Raw genomic sequence first — 23,231 nt, forward strand, 5'->3', positions numbered from 1 at the left:
AATAGGTGGAACCTGTTCAATGGACTTTCGAGAATATCACTGTCGATGAAGATTCCAGCCCCAGTGAACTTCGACACTTGGCTGATTTCCTTTCGAAGAAACAATTCGATCTCGTCATTAATTTACCGATGAGAAACGGCGGAGTGCGTCGTGTTTCCAATTTCATGACGCATGGTTACAGAACCAGAAGACTCGCTGTCGACTATTCCGTTCCTTTAATTACAGATGTTAAATGCGCGAAATTACTCGTCGAGGTAAGTAGAAATTTTCGATATTCTTCCCTTGTAACTGGATTTGATACATAGATTGAAATTGTTTAATAAAAGGGCAAACACTTTCAGGCGATAACGTGAGAAATTATTTAATTCGTTTGCAGAGAATCGCAAGACGAAATAACGAATATATCGCTGACTGAATAAGCTTCTTTGTATAAAAACGACGACCTTCGATTCTATTTTAAACAACGAATTTACAATATATTTATGCAAATATATTTTTATAAATATCTACAAACGTGGGAATAGAATTTAAGGAGATTTGTTCCAGTTACGGATGTATTTATAACGGTATAAAAAAGAAATTGAAATATAAAAATTCGAATATCGTGATCGTATCAAATGCTCGTAAATAATAAAAGTTGATTGTAAAAACAACATTGGTTTTAGGCCCTCTGTGTTAGCTTCACTCCGTTCGTTCAGTGTCATCAGTTCTTAAATCTCTTAGATCTCATTTTCAACACACCCTGTGTCTTATCGCCAAATAACCATAGTCATGATATCAAGTAAATCCCATGGATTAATGAAACTTGAAAAATATCCTTGATGTTTGATTCAAACAGATACGTACACGTTTGTGTATCGTATATCTGTAACAATATTTCTGTCACGGTGCTAGTGTACATGAATCAAACAATAGAAATCGAAATACGCGTGACTCGAAAAACTATTTAAATAACAATTATCGATAATTTCTACGAATATCTTTTCATTATTGTTTATCTAAATCTCATAATCTTATGAAGTTTTACTTAAAACAGCTATTCATTGCACTATGATAGTCTGTGTTTCTCTGGAATCACGAAAAACAATAAACGAAAATAAAAAATTTTTTCCACCCATTTTAGAGTTAATTATATTCATAAAAATATGAATTTGCATAAATATCCGTAGTCAGATTATTAGAAATTCACGATTATTTCAGAATATTTATGAATGTTTGTACAACGATATAATTGATACAGTCATCGACAACTGACGTAACAATGAACGTTGCTTCTTCTATTGCGTAGGCTATGAGAATGCTCGGTGGACGTGCGCCTCGTATGAAGACTCATACAGATTGCATGTCATCGCGTACGATGATTAAACTTCCTGGTTTAATCGACATTCACGTACACACACGCGATCCCGGCGCTGTTTACAAAGAAGATTTCGCTTCTTGTACCGCCGCTGCTCTTGCTGGTGGTATCACGATGATCTTGGCGATGCCTAACACAAATCCTGCTGTGATCGATCATCAATCCTTTGCCCTGGCCAAAGAAGTATGAAAATAATATCGGCTTTCTTTCCGTGCCAAGGGAATACACCACTCTGACGATTTAAAAAAAAAAAAAAATCCAAATCCTTGTTCTTTCTTTCTTTCAGTCTCCTGGAAATTTTATATATATATATATATGCAATATTATGTCAAAAGTCGATTTATCAGATATCAAAGCACTGACGAGGTTGTAAGAATAAATATGCTATAAGGAAACAGATTAGAGGAGAATGTTATCGCAAAACTTATCTTATATTTTTATTGAAATTCTGTTCTTTGACCTAGCTACAGCCAAGTACTCGGACGTACGTGTTCGATTTTTCTCAAATCTTGAAGGAATATTTTGCACTGCGTATTCCACGAATTTTACCAATTTTAGGAAAATAGGAATTTCTGCAAAACGTGCCCCATAGTTGCAGATATTATATTGTTTTAGATATCAGTCAGAGTGATGTACTTCCTCTAGAAATCTCATAAATTTAATACGAATGGAACGCGTGTATTCTTTTTGCAGCATGCAGTTTTGAACGCGAGATGCGACTACGCGATTTACGTTGGTGCCTCGTCCGATAATCACGACATAACAGGCGAATTAGCTCCGTTAGCAGCTGGTCTTAAAATGTATCTTAATGAGACGTTCACGACTCTTCGATTGACCGATCTCACGGTGTGGGTTAAGGTGAGTCCCGTGGATCGGATTCGCATGAAAAATTATACGCGCACAGATTTTGTACTTTTCGCGTACGATTCGTAGATACGAGTCTTTGGTTATCCATAGTTTCGTTGATTTCAGCATTTCCAAAATTGGGCAAAGAAATATCCTCTTTGCGTTCATGCCGAGGGCCAAACGACAGCTGCGGTCCTTTTATTGGCTGGTTTGCATAACAGGCCGATTCACGTGTGCCATGTAGCTCGGAAGGAAGAGATTCAAATAATACGCGCAGCTAAGGAAAAAGTAGGCTATTTTTACGAACTTATTCATTATCTCCACATATCAAACATAATATGTCACGATTGCCATTATCATTATCGAGATCTGTCAAAAAGAGATAGAAATCAGTAAAAAATATGTGAATTTCAAGATAGAGGATAATTTTGTAACTATACGAACATCAAACGATCCGAGGGTGTAAGATATATATTACTGTGATGATTATCGAGACAATTTTGATACATTTCTTAATTTCATTTTCCATATACATATTTTTATCAGGGAATGGCTGTCACTTGCGAGGTGTGCCCTCATCACTTATTCCTATGCGAAGAAGATCTTGGGCGCATAGGAGCTGGTCGAGGTCAGGTGAGGCCGTTGTTGGGGACCAAAGAAGATCAACAAGCTCTTTGGGATAATTTGGATATAATCGATTGTTTCGCGACAGATCATGGTTCGTTTTATTTTATTGGCGTCTTCTCTGATATTATTATACTATTCTATTTAAAAAAAAAAATGAAATTTCTAACGTAAATTTAAGTCATCCGTTTCACCGAGAGAATTTCTTAACGCGTAAATGCCTTTCAATGAATCTGTAAACGAAAAAGTTGTAACAGCTTCGTTCTAAAGATCTTTCGATCTAAGGACTGATAATTCTTACAAGTCGGATTACAAAGTCGATTAGTCATTAGAAAAATGCGTTAAATTACGTGGAGATTACACTTGTATATGTTAGATGTGCGATATTTTGAAGAGGTTCTATTCGAAGAAACAGTTTTGTTAAACGCGCGTTTTCGATATTCAAGCGCCGCATACCGTGCAAGAGAAATCGGGTGAAAAACCGCCACCCGGCTTTCCTGGACTCGAGACGATGCTTCCGCTTTTGCTGACTGCAGTTCACGAAGGAAAATTAACAATAGAGGTAATCGAAATCCATCTTAAAAGCTTTACGATAATAACTCGAGATCTCTATCGAGGTACGCAATATCGCAAAATGAACACATTCTTTTTTAACGTTCCATTATTACGACATAAAAGGTATTCGTATCTTGTTGGAGCAAATTCGTTACAATCTTTATCAATCCGATACCGAGCGTAAGAAAAAATCTTTTCAGGATATGGTAGACAAACTGTATAAAAATCCAAAGAGGATCTTCAATCTGCCGGATCAGCCGAATACCTACATCGAAGTCGACCTTGACGATGAATGGGTGATACCGGAAGCGATGCCTTTCAGCAAGTCAAAATGGACACCTTTCGCAGGGATGAAAGTTCGTGGATCGGTTCATCGCGTAGTGCTTCGTGGAGAAGTTGCCTACGTCGAAGGCCAAGTTCTGGTGAATCCTGGTTTTGGCCAAGATATCAGAGAGATGCAAACGAAGATGAAAGCGCAAACGGTTGTAAATGCTCCGGTAATTGATGTAATATCTCACAGTCGACCTAATTCGGCGTTGGACGGACTCCTGTCGCCGAATTACGAAAAGTACAACGAACGGATGATAACGGACATGTCGGAAGAAGAACAACATGGTATGGAAATCTGTTTCGATGGAAGTATCATGCGTCGCCTGGAAAAACGCTTTTGGAAAAAATGCTCTACTCCGCTTAGTTAAAATGTCCTATGTAGACTTGTTTTCTTTTTCTAAGATACGTTGAAGCGAGCGAAGAATTATTCTTTGCTTTAATGGCTAAGAATAGGCACATTATTATAAATGCTGTCTTCCGAGCGACGAAGGGTACAGATTGCTTTGTTCCGTAGCAAAGTTTCAAACGATTTATTCATTTTTCGTTTATTCGTTTCAGAATCATACGGGCATCTGTTGCAACCGATGTCGCACAAAGTGTCGAACGTTCACTTTGCCCTGGACGTAGATTCCCGCGAGCACACGAAGCTTCAAACGATTCAACAACGCACCATCTCGCCCATTCCTATTGGCAACGCGACGAAATACAAGAGCGACAGTAATCCGAATCTTTTAATAACTTCTATGTCAACGGTTTTCTCGACTCACACTAGCCACAATATAATTGGACATAATATCTTGACCGTGGACATCTTCAACAAAGAATTGCTGAAAGACATTTTCAATTATGCGGAAATTCTTCGCGGCGCTGTTAGAAAAGAACGACATTTGGATCATATTCTACGGGTAAGAGCACACGCGTGATTTCGAAACTAAGATCCTATGCAGACGAGTGATTTTTTAAATAATATCTTCTTAAATGCGATACGCAAGCGAACGAGGTCGAAGCTTTATCTCTTTGGTTTCTAGATAAAAGAGTTGCTATATAGAAAAAGGAGAGCAGGAAAATCAATAATATAAGAGAAGAAAAGAGATATTTTCATACGCTATCTGAGCAACTTCTTAGCAATCCTAATAGATCTTATCGAATCGTACGTAACATTCTCAATGCTGAATGGTTCCGCACGATACCGTGATGCGGATGTTTACGCCACTTCATATTTTTTATCCGATAATTAAAGAAATAGAATTTAAACAAAAATTTATTTCAGTCGCTAAATGTTCTTCGTATACTATACTTTCGGTGTCTTGTATATTTTTACATATCATATGCATTCTGTTCGTGTTTACGCTTTCCAATCTCGCATAAGTGCATAAAAATTCGCAGTCTGGTGATGTGCGAACCTCTATGGATACTAACACTCTAATAGACGATAATGAGCATTCGGTATTCATTCTATGCGTATCGCGATACGCGTGACAGAACTCTTATTGTACAGGGAGCAATGTTCATACAGCGACAAAACAACGTTCTTGGCCAGATGTATCAATCATGTGTACGAATAGATATCAATTCTCCCACATGTAATTCAACGAATGATAAAGTATCTCCCTACATAATACGATGGATTGCTGAAGCGTGTATGGAACGGACGTGCAATAAAACACGCTCGTCTGCATCAAGCATCTTGCACGTTGCATCGAGCCTAATTCATCCCATCGCTTCGACGATAACTTTATGATGATTATCGGTTCTGCACAGGGAAAGGTGATGGCGTCCATCTTCTACGAAGTCAGTACGAGAACATCTTGCAGCTTCGCGTCTGCGATGGAACGACTCGGAGGTCGAGTGATTTACATGGATGGTTCAACGTCGTCGGTAAAGAAAGGAGAAAGTTTGGAAGGTTTGCGATCACGTGTGATAGAGAGCGAAGGTTGGAGCTCGTTGTACGATGAGTTTGACACGATGATTTGTTACAGATTCGGTAGCGGTGATGGCAGGCTATGCGGATGTAGTGGTTCTTCGACATCCTGAACCTGGCGCCGTTTCAGTAAGTTATTCTTCTACTTTCCACGTATTCTATTCGAACTTCGATTATTTCAGTCTCGTTCAGTTTAAGTTATTTGGAAATAAGTGCGCTTATTATTACAAATGCTTCGTATTCAGAGAGCTGCACAACACTGCAGAAAACCTTTATTGAACGCCGGCGACGGTGTTGGGGAACATCCAACTCAAGCGTTACTCGATATTTTTACGATAAGAGACGAGATCGGTACGGTGAATGGCTTAACGATCACTATGGTGGGCGATTTGAAACATGGTAGAACAGTCCATTCACTATCAAGGTGAGACATCGCGTGTAAATTTTACGAATCTATTATTTAATCCATTCGATTTACGTTGCAAACAGCGATAACCTTCGAACACCCGCTTCGTGTTACAGATTGTTGACTTTGTACAATGTTGAACTTCGTTACGTGTGCCCACCTGGCCTTGGTATGCCTGACCACGTGGTGAAGTACGTGTACGAACGCGGAATAACGCAGGAACAATTCAGCACCCTCGAGGATGCTCTTCCCGACACGGATGTCCTTTACATGACACGCATTCAGAGAGAACGTTTCGCCACACAAGAAGAGTATAATAAAGTACGTAATCACGTAATGGAAGTTTTAACTAAAAAGGTTGTTAGATGAAGTTTTATTCACCTTGAAAATTCCAACATGCGAAATCAGCGTAGGATTCGGTATTGGAAGGTTGGATTCGGGTGCCCTACATTCGGACCTGTTGCCTTGTTTCCGCGAAAGCTTAGTTTCTCCACATATCCTCTACTACTCGAAAGGACCTTTACGGAATATGCGAGTTGCCGAGGAAAAATTTTTAATCCTGACACTAACTGTCTTTTACATGGTTTGGTTAGATACGATAAATTAGAGACGCTCGCACTAACTCGAAACCGAGAGCTACTTAGCTTAGACTAGTTTCTGTGTAGGAATTATATAAAAGACAGGTAAAATAATTGATCAGAAACGAGCATTACATAAAATGTCGACGATTGAAACATGTAAACCTTAATACAGTATACACCTACAGCGATTCCTGTTTTGTATCTATCGTTAATCTTGCAAGATAGTTCGATTATTAAATGCGACCTCGATCAAGGCCTTATTATCAAGATAAACTTATTAATTGTTACTTAAAGAAGAGAAAGATAATAGAGCGTTCGTAAGATTAAGTTTCTTGCACAAAGAGATATTTCTTTGGCCTTAAGATTTGTTTATTTCGCAAGAGCATTGGAAATCACGAAGCATCGCTTGGACTAGCGAACTTAATTAAATTCGAGTCTTTCAAATGCCAGTAATACGATTCTATTATCTAATCATAAACATAACAAAAATGCAAGACGTTCGATTAACAAAGATAAGAGCAGAGGGATTTAAAGGAATAATTCAGGTAGCAATAAATAAGTTACTTACTGAATTAATCTGTACGGGGCTTTAAAAGCATTAGTTTGAGACAAAACAAAACGTTGTATCACGTTCGTGTATCTAAATGCTCGTTTTTTTTTTACAGGTTTGCGGTCATTTCGTAATAACTCCGCAATTGATGTCTCGCGCGAAGAGGAAGATGGTAGTGATGCATCCCTTGCCACGAGTGAACGAAATCAGTACAGAATTTGACACGGACCCACGTGCCGCGTACTTCCGGCAGGCTGAAAATGGTGTCTACGTTCGAATGGCTCTTTTGGCAATGGTCCTTGGCCGTATGTGGTGACGCATTCCAGGGTGAAAAGCAAAGTTGATTTAATAGGTCAAGATCGATTCGGTTTTAGAAATATAAGCAATAACGCAGAAACCTGAAGAAAACAAACAAGACGATGCCAATCGCATTTCCAATTAGACTGTGATTCGCATAATAGGGTTTTATTATCAACCAATATTTTTATATTTTGATAGATACGGATCCAGATGATATATATATATATATGCTGTCGTTGACTCGAAATAACAAATCGTTATACATGTTCATTCAGATTGTATGATAAGCAGGTAATGTGTTTTTATTAAACGTTGGTGTAATTCGATAAGAATGCGTTTTGATAAAATTTTATCTCTACGTAAGACTTTTAAGAAGGCAAGAAAATTTTACATCACACGATTTCCACTGTGTCCTTGTATCATTGTATATGTGCCTGATCAAACCACACAAATGCAAGATAATAAAATCTTTTATTTTTGACAATAGATTTATATACATTTATCCTTTTGTATGTACACGTAATATGCGTATAAATAGATAGCTGGTCTAAAAGTAATATACAATTTTTATTGAGTACGCTGGCGTAAACAGGTATCGTACAATTATTTGATAAGGGAATGTATTCGCGATTAACATCAATATTTTCGGCGAATTTCTTAATCGCTGATCGATTTACGAAGCATTGACAAAATTACCGTGTTGTTACAAGGCCGAATGAATGACTAGACCTTAGGAGAGCGCTTGACGATAACCTACGAATATAAACATTCATATTCGATACAATTTTATTCAACTCTGTTTGATTCGATTGGCGGTAAAATGTGATTTGCATAGTGATTTGCAAAATTGTTTAGTGATTTGCAAAAGTGTTTAACGCTTATCCTAGATTGACAGCTTTCATTATTATATCGTATGTATTATATTAATGATTTTGAAATTTTATTATCAGTGTAATGAGTCACAATTGTCATGATTATATCAAACTGGATCATATCAACTGTCAAGATATTTACTGTAAACATGTGTTTGTTTAAAAATTATGCGACACGAGTAGCCTTAATGAATAGTCCTAAACATATAATAAGCGTTAAAAGGAACCAATTAAATATTTAGGCCTATCGTTATAATGGACATTCGTCTGTTTCAAATTTATGTCAATCTTTGTGAACTCTGTAAATGCTTGTACAAAATATCTTGTAATTTTTGTATATACTATCAGATTTATTTCAAACTTCATCGATATAATCACGATAGCAGAATATCATTACGACGCCAATGAAATTTCAAAATGTTTCATATAACGCACGTGATATTATATTCGTAAAAGATGTCTGTAGTGTTCGAATATTTTCGTGAGCCACTGCACATACCTTCGTATAGATTCGAATTCGCATTTTTTCGTATTTTACGATTCCAAGATTAGACGATCGAACGAATAGTATTTAGTAATTCGAGCGATCACTGAGACTGTACGTATAATGTTTCATCAGCTTCAAAGTTCTTTAAGAAATTTCTTCTTACGTTTCCTCCTCGCGAGGAAAAACTTTGCAGAGCAGCCACGATAAGAGATCGATGCGATCGAAAGATAAATAGAAATATGTAAATCACAGTTATGCGGATGACGTCGAATGATTAATGAACTTCTTCGATTGCTATGCACCGTTTGCAAAATTTTTTCGCGTCCCACTCCAAGCACGATAAGCCTGCTCCATCCACATTTAGTCAACGCGAACACCGACGTCGTCCTGGTGTGTCGCGAAATTCCTTTTCGTTCGTTTTTGAAAATTCTAACCTACCATTATCTCGAAAATCGTTTGCTCTCGATCCGACGACGAAGTTCGACGAAGATTACCAGTGGCTCTCATTCGCGTTGGAGATGGACGTATCGCAAAAGGTGTCAGACTATGGCATCGCGCGTCCTTAAGCCAGCGTCACTGGCACCGGTTGGGCACATATCTGCTGCTAAAGATTTCGCGTCCTCCTTTTGGCTCATCCTCGTTCGAGGTAACGGTGGCATCTTCAATTTCAACTTCTTTTTCTTTAAAACGGCCTTCTTTCTGCAACGAAATGAAATAATCGGTCGTTGCTTTATTTTGCCGGTAGGTAGAGCTAGTTCTTGCACATTCGTGGGAAAATTTGAAAATGCAAATATGCCCAGGATATAGAAGAATATGTGAAGTGTCTGAAAGTATAAAGCTTTCTATAATATTCAGTAGAAAAAGTAATCTTCCACCTGGGTTTCGCTTTTTTCTAATTCGCTGTTCCTACAATCGCAAAAATATGAATTTACATAAATATCCGCGCAGCTCGGTAATAAGACGACGTAGGGTTATTTGAGTAGATAAAATATTTGGGTCAAGGTGCACGTATATATAACGACGAAAAAGAATATTAGCACAAGCCAGCTTATTTTGTCAACTTCTGCGTGAATTGCTGAAACAGAGCACGTTTTATTCGATTTTCTGCAAAGTATAGAAAGCAGGTGTTGAAAACAGTTATAACGTCGATTTTACTTCCTAAAGCAGCTATGAGCCTTCATCCGGAATAATGCTTTGCAACGAAGTAGGAAATTTTTGTTTAATTAGAATCTCTACGATGGTTCTTATATCGTTCCTAGACTATTTACTATAAAGACGTTACTATATCAATTTTAAGTTAATTGAAACTCTTCGCCAAACCTAATTCCTTGCATATGTATATTTTTTATATAGTTTTATTACGCAGCTGCTTAATTATCCTGCGAGATTATTTATTATTTAAAATGATTATGATAAAGACCACGTGCATAAGAAACTGCAAGTTCCGATTCAGATCTAAAATCTGGTTTACGCCGATAATTTTCCTCGTCGCTGTATATGCAGTTTGTCTTGTAATTCGCAGATTCGGTAATAAACAATTCTTAAGCGATCTACATTTGAAAATAGACCACTTTTCTCGTCGTTAGTGACGCGATAAACAGTGAAATACGTCTTACACAGCTCATCCGCTGCCACCTCGATTTCTACGAGGATATAACTTGTACCCGTTAAAAAGGTAGGAAATTTGTCCGATCGATATGAACATTCTTAATTTTATAATCTTTGTACAATAGCAACTTCGTAATAATTCAGTAGTACGCGTATATTACTTTATTCCTAAGTTGTTCGTTGCTTATTTTATTAATTTGTTTTACACAATGTCTTCTCGAGTAGCATCAAAAACATTATTGCTAAAACAATGTTAAAGAAGAAACGATATTCGATACTTTTACGTACTGGTGTTTGCAATCGATGAAAATTCCCATCGAAAACAGTACCACTATAGCTACTATGATACCGATCACGATTACCACCAGTGTTACTATCGCGTCCTCTTCTTCGGGAGTAAAAGGCTCCTCTGTCGTTGACCACGACACTTCTCCTGAAACACAAAATACGTTCCTGAACGTTATCTCGAGTAATTCATTAGCTGATGGTATTCCAGATGGTTGCGTTATCCATCTCTAAATATATTCTGCAACGAGAAGCTATTGATATATATATATATATATATATATATATATATATATGCTATCTTCTTCTTGGTATAAAACAACCTTCCGGAGTTATAAAAATTTATTCTCAGATAGATATCAAGTATTATATTCTTTTTAATGAACGGAAGGCGAACTCCGTATGTATCCATGGGAATTAGTGGAACCTAAGAGAATTGAAAGAATCTTCTACCTGGAAAGGAATTGCTGAAAAAGTTTACAGACCATTTCGTGCCTACCTGGTGATAATTGCTCGAGTTACATAAATTTCCGGTCAACGACCGAACAACAGTACCGCGAGGTTCGATCGTTGCAACACACGCGTATGAACAAGCGTTGTTGGTGTATTTGATTTTCACGCGATAGATGCGCATTTGGACATAGGAAACGAGGATAAGAGATTTAATGATTCGACGCGATTGACGTCACCGCGTGCCTTCCGTTCCTGGGAAGAACTTGTGGATGACGTCTTTTCGGGCACGTACGCCACCCTGATCACATTCGACGACTGCAGGAAATGGAAGAAGGGTCGGGACTGTCCATTGAAACCCAGCCAGACGACTTCCATACGGGAATCTCGTGTTAAAACTATTCGAAAGATATCATTATCGCGTGTTCGCTACCGCTTAGAAGTATTCGAACTTATAACAACAGCATGAGTAAGACATATAAGAAGAAACATGATAACAAATTAGTGAGAAATATGAAACATGTAAAATCAAATAGAATAACAATTTAACGAGAAACTAATGACCAAGGCAATATTTGTTATTTGCTTGTACAATAATGAATATATATTATTTGAAAATCGTCTAAAAAAGTCGATGGGCAAGTATCGAAATTTGAAAACATTAGAAAATATTCGAGTGCATTTTCATTAGCTCAGTTCGCTGATACGTTAATAAAGGAGAAATGGTATTACGTGGAAGAATTCTGGAATGTATAAATTAAATTTGAAACTTATTTTGCGATAAAACTGCACAATAAGAAAGCACGTATGATTGGCGAAGCAATCGTTTACACGGATATGTAAATTTGCCAGGCAGCAGAATTACGAAAGAAATTTACTTCCTATAGTTTCGAAGTGACAACTCGTTTATGATAAATATGTTATTTGTTCGCGATCGTATCGGAAAAAAGTGAAAAACGTCATGAAAAGACCTCTTTGTCGTTGTTATCCCTATCGCATGATTTTCCTCGTATCGCGTAAATTTCTTCTCTCTGAACTTAACGGCCTGACTGCGTGAAATTAAACCACGTGTACCGAAGAAAATCAATCGATATTCAGATTATTTTACAATGAAATTCATCACGTATCGATTATAATAAATTAAATTAAAGAGATTACGATAGTAATACGTGACGTATTTTCCCAATGGAAATGGTGTTCAACGCCCCGCGATTAAATACAAGAGGCGTATATGTCAAACGTATTGATATCAACGTTCTAGATAAGCAAATACGTAAAAAGTTACATGTCATTAATAAACGGAATGGTTTACGTCTTCGTTTGATTTTACGAGCCTACTCTTAAAAGAAGAAAGTAATTGGTATATTTCTATTTACTTTGTACACTTCACAGAAATGCTTTCGCTTATTGCGCATTACCATTAAGTACTACAACGATCATGATAATAATTTTCGTCGAAACGAATAGCCCGATCGTATAACTGTTATTAAATTTGTGCGATCACGACAAGTTAACAAAGTCTGAGATTTTATCGGCACCTGTCCGTACCAGCACCAATCCTTCCTCCAATACCACGATCTTTAATGCTCATACACGTACACGTAGTATATCCGTGAGTTTGTTGCAAGCAAATATTTGCATGCTTTTCTGCTACTAACCTGATTAACTTTTCTTTTTATTATGTCAACCTATATAGATGTAATCGGAATATTCTCTCGTAAGAGATTGATTATTTTAGAAAATAGAGCTGGACGTTGATTTACGATAATTCGCAATCATATTACATCATATACTTTCGTTTATGACAGTTAACAAATCGTTTCTTCATTGGAACAAATACTTTTTAATTAGTGCCAACATATATCTTGCGAACGCAGTTTTCTTTTTACATTTCCTTTTTACATTGGAATTTACTGTTAATTGTTGTTCGTATTGTTTATCGCAATCATCCTGTCGCGATGTAATAAACTTATGGACTGCATATTTGTTTCTTGACAATCGAATTTTGATCGAATAAACGAACATTGCTTATACTTAGGCGATTAAATTATTGAATTAAATTTAGGAAATTAACAGGAAGCCAAGTTGGTCGGTTTAGCTTCTGAGAGATGCTCGAATAATCCTCAAATTCCAGGAAACAGCGGAATATTAATGCGAATCACCGTACATCGACGTTGATCTAAAGGAAATAGCTACGCTCGTACCCAGAGAAAGCATCGATACCGATACAGTTCGATCTCGTGGTTTAACTAGTTTTTGCTTTGCAACTGTGAGAGGAACGAGGTATCCGACTAGAAAAACCGGAACAATTTTTTACACGCATACGCTTAACTACATTTTGCCCTTTGCACGGTCCCTTGCCTTACGTGGAAGAATGCGAACGAAAGAGAAGCGACGTGCCACCTGTTGAGTTTCGCGTATGAATTCGCGTAGGGTTTGCAGTAATTTTTTAGAAAGTAGGGAAGAAAGCCGAGCAGTTGACTAGAATTTTTCATTTTGAACGTGTCATACGATTGACACCGTGTCGTATTATAATTAGATTAGATATTTACGCGAAAATTCACATTTTTCTTAATATAAATAAGAAAGAGGAGTCTAAACAAAAATTCATTTCATCTCCTAAACACTGTAACGAGTACTTTGAATATTCTGTATATTTGTATACACACACACACACACACACACACACACACACACACACACACACACATACATATATGTATATGTACTTTGTATTTCAAACTGTTCAGTTTTTGTTCCAGAAGGGATCTAAGAGAATTTTAACTGGCTTTGGGCCATAAAGCCGCGATAAGTAGAAGAAAATAATAAAAGGAACAAACATCTGTTATATAGCAGTATAACGTTAATTAAATTTAAATTAAATAAGAGATTTAATTTAAATTTGAAATTTAAATTTAAATTTAAAATGAAAATACATATTCCTCCCAGAATATAAAGTGAAAGATCCATTTACCTGAAAACTTTTGCACATCGCTGTGTATTATATAAATTTCTATACCTGCGAAAGGTGCATAAATATTCACAGTCTAATTATTTATTCTTTGCTCTATTGTATGTACTTGCTCCATCTTTCCCTAATATACCGATACACGTAACGAGCACTGTTCGTCAACACTGTCCAAGTGTCTATTATTTCCTACCAATTCCTATTGATTCCTATCGATCCCTAATAATACTTCGATTTATCAAGCTCGTGGGGCACGCAAATGTGGAAAAATGCACAGGACACGTACAATATAACTCATGGCTAGAATCCTTATTATTTCAAATGAATTACCTTTTGTCGTGGACGCGAGCCTGAGACTGTCATTGATACTCCTAACGCGTACCCCCATAATGATCGAACTGTTCTTCTGTTATTTCATCTTGTTCACGAAGAAGCGTTCGGAATCGTCTACGAATCGACCGGTTCGAAATCACGAAGTAAACTGTCGGCCACATGCCTTGAGTCAAGCAATACGCTTGGTGAGGCCTCTACGAGAGCAACGGAAACCGCGAACACGAAAGGAAGATAGAGAGTAATGGGGGAAGAAGAAGAAGAAAGAGAGACTCTAGCTACGCTTCGTGGATCGCGAGAAGAGAAAGGTGGGGCAGAGAGGAAAGAGAAACCTCACGGTCTCGATCGGAGAGTCCGTGAGGACCGACGCAACGTATAACTTCCATTCACTGTGCGCCTGTGATCCACGGATAACCTGGTACGAAAATTATTGAAACGACCTGCACGGCTTTGTACAGTCCTCTTCGAAATTATTCGTCGTCGTTCATCTTCGTCATCACCTTAGATTAGATTTATAATAGGATTAAAGGAACGTATTTGACGATGTTCAACGTCGTTGTGTTCATTTTCGCTCGATTCGTTGTTTATTCGTTTTTTTGTAGCGAAACGCTAAACTTTATCTTGTACGACTTCGGTATGACACGTACTCGACATTCTACTTTAACGAGTAAACAAATTCACATTTTCATGAACGCAACTTACGAAATGAACATTACGTAGAGATTCGTCTCGCCCTCTAAATATTATAATAAAGAGTTTGCTTTCCGGATTTTATATATTTTTGTGTATTATATGCGCTCTGGATAGTTTTGCGCGTTTATACAGGCTGTTCCGGAAATCGTAATACGGCCGAAAAAGAGACGATTCTTTGCGTGAAGAGCGAATGGAAGATACAAGATAAAACCTCGTGTTCCACATGCACGCGTTCCATCGCATCTCACATTCTATGTCATTCTATGTATCTCACAAACCAATAATCCATTTCGATATCTAACAACCAAAAAGTTGCGTGTTAGATTCTACAGTTTGTACGTACATTTTCTATACAACTCGCATACTCCGTATCAGATACTCAACATCTGATGTGAACTTTTCTATGTAGCGTAAAAGAGTGCACAAAACATCGTGGAAATATCCAGACATTGAGCATTGATATTTGGTTGCTTTTTGTGTTCAGGTAATGCGAAAAAGGATATCGACGCAGCGAATGTTTCCAGGTTGGTAAAAATCGAAATTGGAATTTCGTTTGAAAATTTTCATCGAAATCTAGACTTTCTGTAGTAATGCGCGTGAATGAAAAAAGTGACGTATGCACGGAAGAAGATTCCTGTAATTTGACTCATGCTTCAGGAATTATCTCGCATTATTGAAATTGATAGTCTTTATCTTTGACGTTACTTGCAAAGGATTAAGAATAAGGAGGATCTAAATAAATACGACGCTCGTTTTCTATATTTTTATAACATTTTCGTTCGTTACATAATTTTGGAATGCTACGCGTATTAATTTAACATAAGTGTTTAAATAAAGGTCTTTCTCGATTGATCGTTGACGTGGATATAGTTTCTGTAACTATATAGTTTCGTTTTGACGTTGAAACGAACCATGCGCGTAAAATGAAAAAACACAAATTAATTTTTGAAGAACAGTTTCGATACGATTAAGCAAATCCGCTGCTGCTACGATACGACTGTTTAAAGAACCATTCTCGAAGAATTTTTTTATTTCCAGTATAATTTTATTCGAACCATCTATTTTGAGAAACAGGAGCAGCATACTTTCAACTAGATTCGAATCTAGACGCGACAGATTCGAACACGAAGATTAAATGCGTTACTTAAATAATTGAATGGACGCAACGTATGCGTCAGTAGCAGCGGATATGTTAAAGAGAATTTGGTTCGAATTATACGTATTACTCACCTTGTACATTGTACGCTGTATTTGGATCTTGATTCGGTCACGAATCGTGCGATGTTTTTATACATTTCACTCCCCCTCCGATTCATCTTCCGCTCTTATAATGCCTGTAAGAGAAATATGCGTCTGCCCCGTGTAGTATTCCAACAAAACCACTCATAATCTACGAAAGTACCAGGACGATTTCAAGAACGAACGCACAAACAGATATCGTTGTTAAGGATAGAATACGTACGTAAGCAGCTGACATTGCAGGATAAACGTCGAACCCTGGCTTTATGTAATATTCTGGAAGGAGAAATAGCTTCGTGGAAAATGCCAAATAGGAAGCCGAGCTTAAATACAGGAAGGATGCTAATGCATTGAACATCAATTCCTAGAAGAGAATAAAATGTCATTTCTGGTTATGTTAGTTGTAGACTACGGATGTTTGAACGTTTAATAGCGTTTAAGATACTGTGTATTATACGCGCGAATAAGCGCAACATATGAGGATGATTCTTTACGAACGATAAATCACGCTGTACAAGTTTAACGTACAAATATAGATGATCGAATCAGTCTGTAGGATTTTTCGGACACGATGTAGCAGGCGAGTAATACCGCTGATGTTAAGAAACAGGCGGAAGACGTAGTTAAAGACCCTTCGAAAGCTGAACCGATCGTTGTACTGTATTTTAAACCGTAATTAATTAACAAGCTTTGTATCAGTCCGCTGACGATCTGAAAAACAGATGTATCTCGTTGGTTGCTATTGTTATACCTATTAGATCGTGTAATAAGTTCATACACAAGTTTATTCACTTTCTCATAGTATCATATTTTGAGGTACATTATATTCTGATGGTTCACGAATAGTTCGTCGTCTATTTGTCACTGTTCGCGAACATATTCGTGATACATGCTCCAGCATGCAAAGTATTAGGTTGTCTTAGGAAAAGTGTCTTTCTCTTACAGACACGTCTTTTACGACGATGTATCTTTATACAGACATAATCTGTCACACATTGTGATCTTTATCTTGATAGAACAAAATGGACCATACGTAATTCGATAAAATAATATAAAGCGAAAAATGTTGTGCATCCGTTATTTCCTTATAAAACGAAAGAAACTTTTTGAACGACCTATATATTTGTATAGAAGCTCTGCATATGAAATATTTGTATATATAAATAAAAAATCGTTTCTCGAATCATCGAACTCACCGTCTCGCCCAGTTTTAGAAGACCGGGTGGAGTTTTTAGAAATTCCACGTGTATACACGTGCAACATCTGCAGCAACAACATTCTACGCCCCCAGCAGCGTGCGTGCCCGTAGAAGACATCCGGATCACCGGACCAGTTCCGTTTCTACCCATAATATCGTCTCGTCGTCGATCTATCTACAGATTAACGCTGGTTTCACGATCCTCGTTTCCACCTGCCTGGGTCGTAGTTGTTGCAAAATGCACGTAGGAGGCTGCGATTTATAGGTTCGTTAAACCGTCTCGTGTTCACCCAGACTCTTCGTTCAATCACCCTAATTGGTTAAACGGCGATTAATTCGCATCATTACAACGAAGAGGATAAATCAACTCGATGATCCGTTACACGCTCGAAACTGAGATTGTCGTTTGATCGACAGATATACTGTGCGCGTACCTAACAGCCAACTATTGTAACAAGCCAGGAAAGAACGCGAGCCGCGTCGACGAGCTGTTTGCAACTAACTGAGGGTGTTTTCTCCGGTTGATGCAGAACGTTTCAAATGTCGTTGCACCCCCTACGTCGTATTCGACACAAGGGATACCGATGTCTATTTCTGGCACGTGCTGCGCCGAAATATGTGGCCGACCAGCTGTACCGTCGACACGGGAAACGTAAAAAAGAAACATGCGATTAGGAATGTTTTTTAAAGAGACCAGAGAAGCGAGACAAAATTTGCATTCGGTGCTGATATATACGATAAAGCGATTCGTAGAAGTCGGAAAATAAGACGAAAGGCAGGAATAACAAACTTGCGCGATATGTAGACGAAGGATCTATAGATCCGATTTATATTGGTAGATTGAAAAACAATCAAACTGCAACGAAGATTCTACAGTGCGTCCCGTGACTATAAAACCGCATAGAAATGTTCGCATCTGTGAGAAGAAAGTTCTAATTACGTTCGGTTCAGGATATTGTACTCGACGAGATTTTTAAGCTCGATTTCCTAAAAAATGGAGCCATCTGTGCAATTTTCTTATTTCTTGATTTTCGTTTTGTTTCATGGCGTAGAATCGTTGTGGCTTTGCTTGTAACAGGAATCATGGTGGATGTGGTTTGATCGTTTTTGGATCGACGAATGTAAATGAGATCTATAGATTCCTCGATTGTTCGCATACACAATGTAATTGCTTACATTATGCATAGCACCGCAGTATCCTGTTCTCTGTCTTTGTACAGCTTTATCAAAACTCCTCTCGCATACGTTGCTACGTGCAGACCCACGTCCTGTCAATGGCCGTGCGAAAGTTTCATTTTCGTCGACGTTACGCTCGAATTTTCTGACTCATAATTACGTCAGTCACACGCCGATGTGCATAAAGGAAAAAAGCTAGGCTTTCTCCTACAAACGAGTAGGTAATTGGACATAGGTTTCGTTAACCTACTCGCACAGCTCAGCGGATTCCGTAGTTTTTTTTTTTTTTGTTCTTTTTTTATTACGTTACACATTAGTACAATAAATATATGTCTATGTAATTATATATAATTATAATAAATATGCGTATGTACTTGATTATACAAATATATGCATTTACAGTATATAAAAACGGTTCCTGCTGTTTTACAAATAAATAATTCCGAAATTGCAGCAATTTTCAGAACGATATTATAACACGTTTCAATAGCCAGGAGAGATATCGCGGTTGTACTGTATAAATATATTTAAAATGTATAAAGTACCATACAAAAAAATATCTTTTATTAAATTTGAAAACAGTGTATAAAAAGGCGTGTCGCGTTATATAATTGAACAATGCCCGACTCGATGGTTTGCGAAATATATGAAACACGATAGCTGAATATATGATTTCAAAACTTGTCCGAATTCTTGTTACAAGGCACTGTTAATGTATTCTGTACGTGCGAAGAGCAACGATCGTACTGAGAAAATATAGCGCTGAATTTACAAGGCCACAAATCTAAAAGAAAACATAGCCAACAGTAATATATAGTAAAATTTCAGATGGTTGTAAAAAGAGTGGCTTTATTCTTTTCACTTACTGCCGCTGCCATTAATACTTCGTATCCTCTTCGGCCTTTCACGTTATTACTCACATGCACAACGTATGTTAAAGACGCAGCTAAATATAATCCAAATGCTATAGAGTGATAAAGAAGTTCCTAAAAAAAGACGCGAGGCATAAGTCTAATTGTTTAGTTTGATCTGATTCATCGATTATTTCGTTTAATTAAGCCCGATGCAGACGAACGAAAACTTAGTTACGAAATTGGGAAACTCCTATGGAGTTCTTCTATACTTTTAACTTTTAGTGTACAATATTTGATCGTTTGTCGGAAACATTTTGTGGTTGTATCGTTAGAGAGTTTCGACTGCTGCGAAATCGCAATCGTACCACATTGTTCGGCTGCACTGGGCCTCACCGTAAGTACACAGTGTGAAACTTACATAAACAGTCTTCGCAATGATAGTGGACGTTGTAAGGGAAGCTAAGCAACTTAGAAGCAAAATAAAGGTACCGATCAAAAATGTCGTTGTTATTAGGAGGAAGAATAGTTCTGCGGTGTATACGTAGCTGTCATAGTTGTTCGCTACTATTGCCACGCACACAACTCCAAGTGCCTAAAATGAAAGAATTTCAGTAAGATAAACACACTTATCTCATTTTTTTGGATGAAAGCGGAACTTTGATAACGATATGGGAACCTAATTAGAGAGAAGAGATTAAAAATGTTGTGGATATTTGCTAGGCACGAGTTCTGTTGAAAAATGTGAATTTTTTTTTATTAAAATGTCATTCATTGTCGGAATATATCAAAATTTAGTTTCTGTATGTACTATAGTATTTCCGCAATTCGTAATTCCGAGCATAATTTTCATCCAGATGAATATATGCATATTTTTACAGAGTTAGTGCTCCTACAGTTTGATTTTCATGATTACATTTATAGTCGGGTTGAGTTTTAATTATACGTAAAAATATTGTACAAATATTATATAAAACTATGCATATTGTACAGAAATATCGCGTAGGTATTTATCTTGTATGTTAATTAACAAGGGAAACTAGTTATGATACGTTTGAATATTTATATGTACCAGTTTACGTTAAAACATTTCTAATAGATACTTACCACTTCAAACAATTTAAATAGACCGCCAAAGGATTTTAAATAACCGGTATTGATGTTAACTGATGTGGAACCGCTCGTTACCGTTTGAGTTCTAATGGTTACCGAATGCGACATTGTCATCTCCTTCTTTATCGACTCTGAAATTTTAAAGCAGCACATTACAGCTGTGGGCGTTTCATAGGAAAACAACTTCGGAATACATATTTAAGCGAAAGTCTGTGGGCAAGAAGAAGGCCAAGGCCAGAGATTTTTAGGGCGTAACCTTATTTCGTCGACAGACTTTCTTCTTTCGCGAAATTCATTCGACCCAAGAAAATGCATACTCTTGTATATTAATCTCATTTTTATATATCTTACGTTATGTTTAAATGTTTGCCAAATAATAAATAAAAATAGAACGCGAGAGCGACAGTAATTCATAGTAATGTACGAGAAAGGGATTGTAGATGCATTCACTTTCGTTATCGTTTCTTTCATCCCGGCGCACCCTTAATGTTTGCTACAGATCGATACCGCGTCCAACTGTCGGAATCACATCTCCTTCCAGTATTTTTAAGGATATAGAAGATAAAGTCATATAAAAAAACATTATACCTCTTATCATACTGAACGCAACCGTTAATACCTTGTATTTAAAAAAGAGAGAAATACTCATAGGCCAAGAATCGTGCAGTTTAAATAAATAAAGAAGAAAGATAAGTAAAATAAACGTCATATACTTAGAATAATAAATTAAAGCTTTATGCAGAAAAGTACCTAAAATAAATATTTATTAAATAAATATGTCATATCGAATTTATGTACACGAATTAATTTTCATAATTTAATAATAAACCTCATGGTCCATTCAAAATATACCGATACTGTTTTCGTGAATTCGAATCACGAACACACCCGAATTAGCATGGCTACAGGCGAGCATGTGTGAAATTTAGTCATCAGTTATTTTTAAGTGAATGTGTGTCAAAGAAAGAATTGTACGATAATGATACCGGATAATTGTTAGGTTCTCCTGTCAACTTATTCATAATATATTTATCTTGTTCCTATCTATTCCTGATAGTATATTTAATAATAATACATGATAAGGAAAAATCGAATTCTATAATGTTTTGATCTGACCAAACGTAGTGACATATTTTATAAAATGCTATTGTATGTGCCAAAGATATCGTTTAATCCCTTCGCATAGGAAGACGAAATTATTAAATATGTACCTCATCACGCAGTATCCAATAATGCATCGCGAAACAGGTATCTCGTACAAAACATCACACAAATGATTTTACGTTGCAACATATCTCGTCCAAAGTGTATCACGAACGACATTGCGTTGCGAGATATTTCGTCTTCCGTTAGGAAGAGGTTAAAAAATTGAAGATAAGAATAACATCTAATATAAAGGCTCGTTCAAATTAATCAAACGTATGAATAGGAACAATTTGAATTCAGACAGCTTGACAGCACGTAACAAGTGTTGTTTATTTAATCTGAGATATTCTTTGAAATTTCTGTCTTTCTTCTCATTATCAAAACACTCGAACGAAAATAAATAATAATAAGTTTCGCATAATGATCTTATATAAATACTGTTTCGTATATTTTGTATAATAGCTGTGTAAAGTACTTTTTCCCAGGAATTATATTATTGAAATGTATATCGTTAAAATTGTACTACACTGATTCACGTCTCACAACCGGCAATAATAGGCGGAATGTATACAAATCTCACACTGACCTTAATAAGGTAGGTGGTCGCGCCTTGATCGCCTGCGAATGACTGAGGTGCGGACTTACGTTTCCAACCATAGCACGAGTGACGTCATGGATGATATCATACTTGGATCCGTCTTCCTAACTAGAGAATGAACGTGTAGTATACACGTATACCAACATTAAATTGAAAGAAAGTAACGTACTTGTGTACATAATAAGATGCGTAGTCAAAGTTATGTGTAATACCACATAGCAAAATATCAATATGTCGATGAAGTACAAACTTCAAGTTTAAGCATTAAAACTTAGTTTTGGTAACGTAGTTATGGTTTCGTATCCTTGCAATTTTTTAGGAGTTTCCGGTGAATAAAATTTCAAGGTTCTCGATAAAATTTTCAATTAATTTTCTGACTTTATAGTCAGACGTAATTCCACGAGCACAATATTCACGCACCGTGTTCTGATTTACATTTATTTATAGCGCGTTGTGAGTTAGTATTAGCAGTCAAAGCAAAATATTTTTCATTGCTATTTAGCTTGAATAATAACCAAAGTCGATAATGTGATAAAAAGTAAGACAAAAAGTAAAGCAACGAATGTAAAAACAGCATATGACAGCATTTAATCGTCGAATCGGACTCGATAACAATCCTTTAATTTCCACTCTGATAATTGGTTAGTTGATTTTGAATCATTCATTAAATAGAGGAAGACAGTCGGCGATCTTTTTGCAAGGCTTGTATATAACTTCTTAACTGCCTTTTGATAAATCATTCCACTG

At 36.8% G+C, this 23,231-nt stretch overlaps 4 protein-coding genes across 8 annotated transcripts in view; 1 reads left to right on the forward strand and 3 right to left on the reverse strand.

The window, feature by feature from the left end:
- LOC126872398 (CAD protein) overlaps positions 1–7,956 on the forward strand; it is a 23,006-nt gene extending 15,050 nt beyond the window's left edge. Inside the window, exons 14-26 of the mRNA XM_050632310.1 lie at positions 6–254; positions 1,289–1,540; positions 2,051–2,215; positions 2,330–2,491; positions 2,750–2,921; positions 3,274–3,389; positions 3,583–3,997; positions 4,271–4,617; positions 5,474–5,615; positions 5,692–5,762; positions 5,879–6,057; positions 6,156–6,360; positions 7,286–7,956. Coding sequence (XP_050488267.1) covers positions 6–254; positions 1,289–1,540; positions 2,051–2,215; positions 2,330–2,491; positions 2,750–2,921; positions 3,274–3,389; positions 3,583–3,997; positions 4,271–4,617; positions 5,474–5,615; positions 5,692–5,762; positions 5,879–6,057; positions 6,156–6,360; positions 7,286–7,486 — 2,676 coding nt within the window. The 3' untranslated portion in view covers positions 7,487–7,956. The remainder of the gene's footprint in view (positions 1–5; positions 255–1,288; positions 1,541–2,050; positions 2,216–2,329; positions 2,492–2,749; positions 2,922–3,273; positions 3,390–3,582; positions 3,998–4,270; positions 4,618–5,473; positions 5,616–5,691; positions 5,763–5,878; positions 6,058–6,155; positions 6,361–7,285) is intronic.
- LOC126872419 (uncharacterized) lies at positions 7,923–14,681 on the reverse strand. Its single transcript, XM_050632354.1, has 3 exons — positions 14,471–14,681; positions 10,726–10,870; positions 7,923–9,528 (listed from the first exon to the last, which is right to left on the reverse strand). Exons 1-3 carry the CDS (start codon positions 14,526–14,528, stop codon positions 9,369–9,371), a joined length of 363 nt encoding a protein of 120 aa, XP_050488311.1. The 5' UTR covers positions 14,529–14,681; the 3' UTR covers positions 7,923–9,368.
- Positions 14,682–15,896: 1,215 nt separating this feature from the next.
- LOC126872415 (protein singles bar) lies at positions 15,897–19,180 on the reverse strand. Of its 4 annotated transcripts, none has more exons than XM_050632349.1 (6): positions 18,777–19,180; positions 17,599–17,912; positions 16,931–17,113; positions 16,626–16,766; positions 16,394–16,553; positions 15,897–16,042 (listed from the first exon to the last, which is right to left on the reverse strand). In XM_050632349.1, exons 2-5 carry the CDS (start codon positions 17,749–17,751, stop codon positions 16,476–16,478), a joined length of 555 nt encoding a protein of 184 aa, XP_050488306.1. In that variant the 5' UTR covers positions 17,752–17,912; positions 18,777–19,180; the 3' UTR covers positions 15,897–16,042; positions 16,394–16,475. The 4 variants fall into 4 exon arrangements, with proteins under 4 accessions (XP_050488306.1, XP_050488304.1, XP_050488305.1 ...); XM_050632347.1 differs by having other exon boundaries at positions 17,599–18,230; XM_050632348.1 differs by having other exon boundaries at positions 18,035–19,180.
- Positions 19,181–19,318: 138 nt separating this feature from the next.
- Positions 19,319–22,623, reverse strand: LOC126872417 (uncharacterized). 2 transcript variants are annotated; one of them, XM_050632352.1, is made up of 5 exons: positions 22,473–22,623; positions 20,735–20,871; positions 20,049–20,222; positions 19,643–19,762; positions 19,319–19,560 (listed from the first exon to the last, which is right to left on the reverse strand). In XM_050632352.1, the coding sequence occupies exons 2-5, from the start codon at positions 20,852–20,854 to the stop codon at positions 19,486–19,488; spliced, it is 489 nt and encodes a 162-aa protein (XP_050488309.1). In that variant the 5' UTR covers positions 20,855–20,871; positions 22,473–22,623; the 3' UTR covers positions 19,319–19,485. The 2 variants fall into 2 exon arrangements, with proteins under 2 accessions (XP_050488309.1, XP_050488310.1); XM_050632353.1 differs by lacking the exon at positions 22,473–22,623 and adding an exon at positions 21,952–22,430.
- Between the last annotated feature and the right edge of the window lie 608 nt (positions 22,624–23,231).

This window comes from Bombus huntii, chromosome 13 (assembly GCF_024542735.1).
Source record: "Bombus huntii isolate Logan2020A chromosome 13, iyBomHunt1.1, whole genome shotgun sequence".
Taxonomy (NCBI): Eukaryota; Metazoa; Arthropoda; class Insecta; order Hymenoptera; family Apidae; genus Bombus; species Bombus huntii.

Excerpts from the sequence above, each read along its gene's own strand:
- LOC126872419 (XM_050632354.1), bottom strand. The coding sequence starts at position 14,528 with ATGGGGGTACGCGTTAGGAGTATCAATGACAGTCTCAGGCTCGCGTCC. Across the intron at positions 10,871-14,470 it reads GCTCGCGTCCACGACAAAAG|GAGAAGTGTCGTGGTCAACG; the intron begins GTAATTCATTTG and ends TTTGTGTTTCAG. Across the intron at positions 9,529-10,725 it reads TTCATCGATTGCAAACACCA|AAAGAAGGCCGTTTTAAAGA; the intron begins GTACGTAAAAGT and ends ATTTCGTTGCAG.
- LOC126872415 (XM_050632349.1), bottom strand. The coding sequence starts at position 17,751 with ATGGGTAGAAACGGAACTGGTCCGGTGATCCGGATGTCTTCTACGGGC. Across the intron at positions 17,114-17,598 it reads TTCTAAAACTGGGCGAGACG|ATCGTCAGCGGACTGATACA; the intron begins GTGAGTTCGATG and ends TCTGTTTTTCAG. Across the intron at positions 16,554-16,625 it reads CTGCAATGTCAGCTGCTTAC|ATTATGAGTGGTTTTGTTGG; the intron begins GTACGTATTCTA and ends GTACTTTCGTAG.
- LOC126872417 (XM_050632352.1), bottom strand. The coding sequence starts at position 20,854 with ATGACAATGTCGCATTCGGTAACCATTAGAACTCAAACGGTAACGAGC. Across the intron at positions 19,763-20,048 it reads TCATTGCGAAGACTGTTTAT|GAACTTCTTTATCACTCTAT; the intron begins GTAAGTTTCACA and ends GTCTTTTTTTAG. Across the intron at positions 19,561-19,642 it reads AAGTATTAATGGCAGCGGCA|ATTTGTGGCCTTGTAAATTC; the intron begins GTAAGTGAAAAG and ends GTTTTCTTTTAG.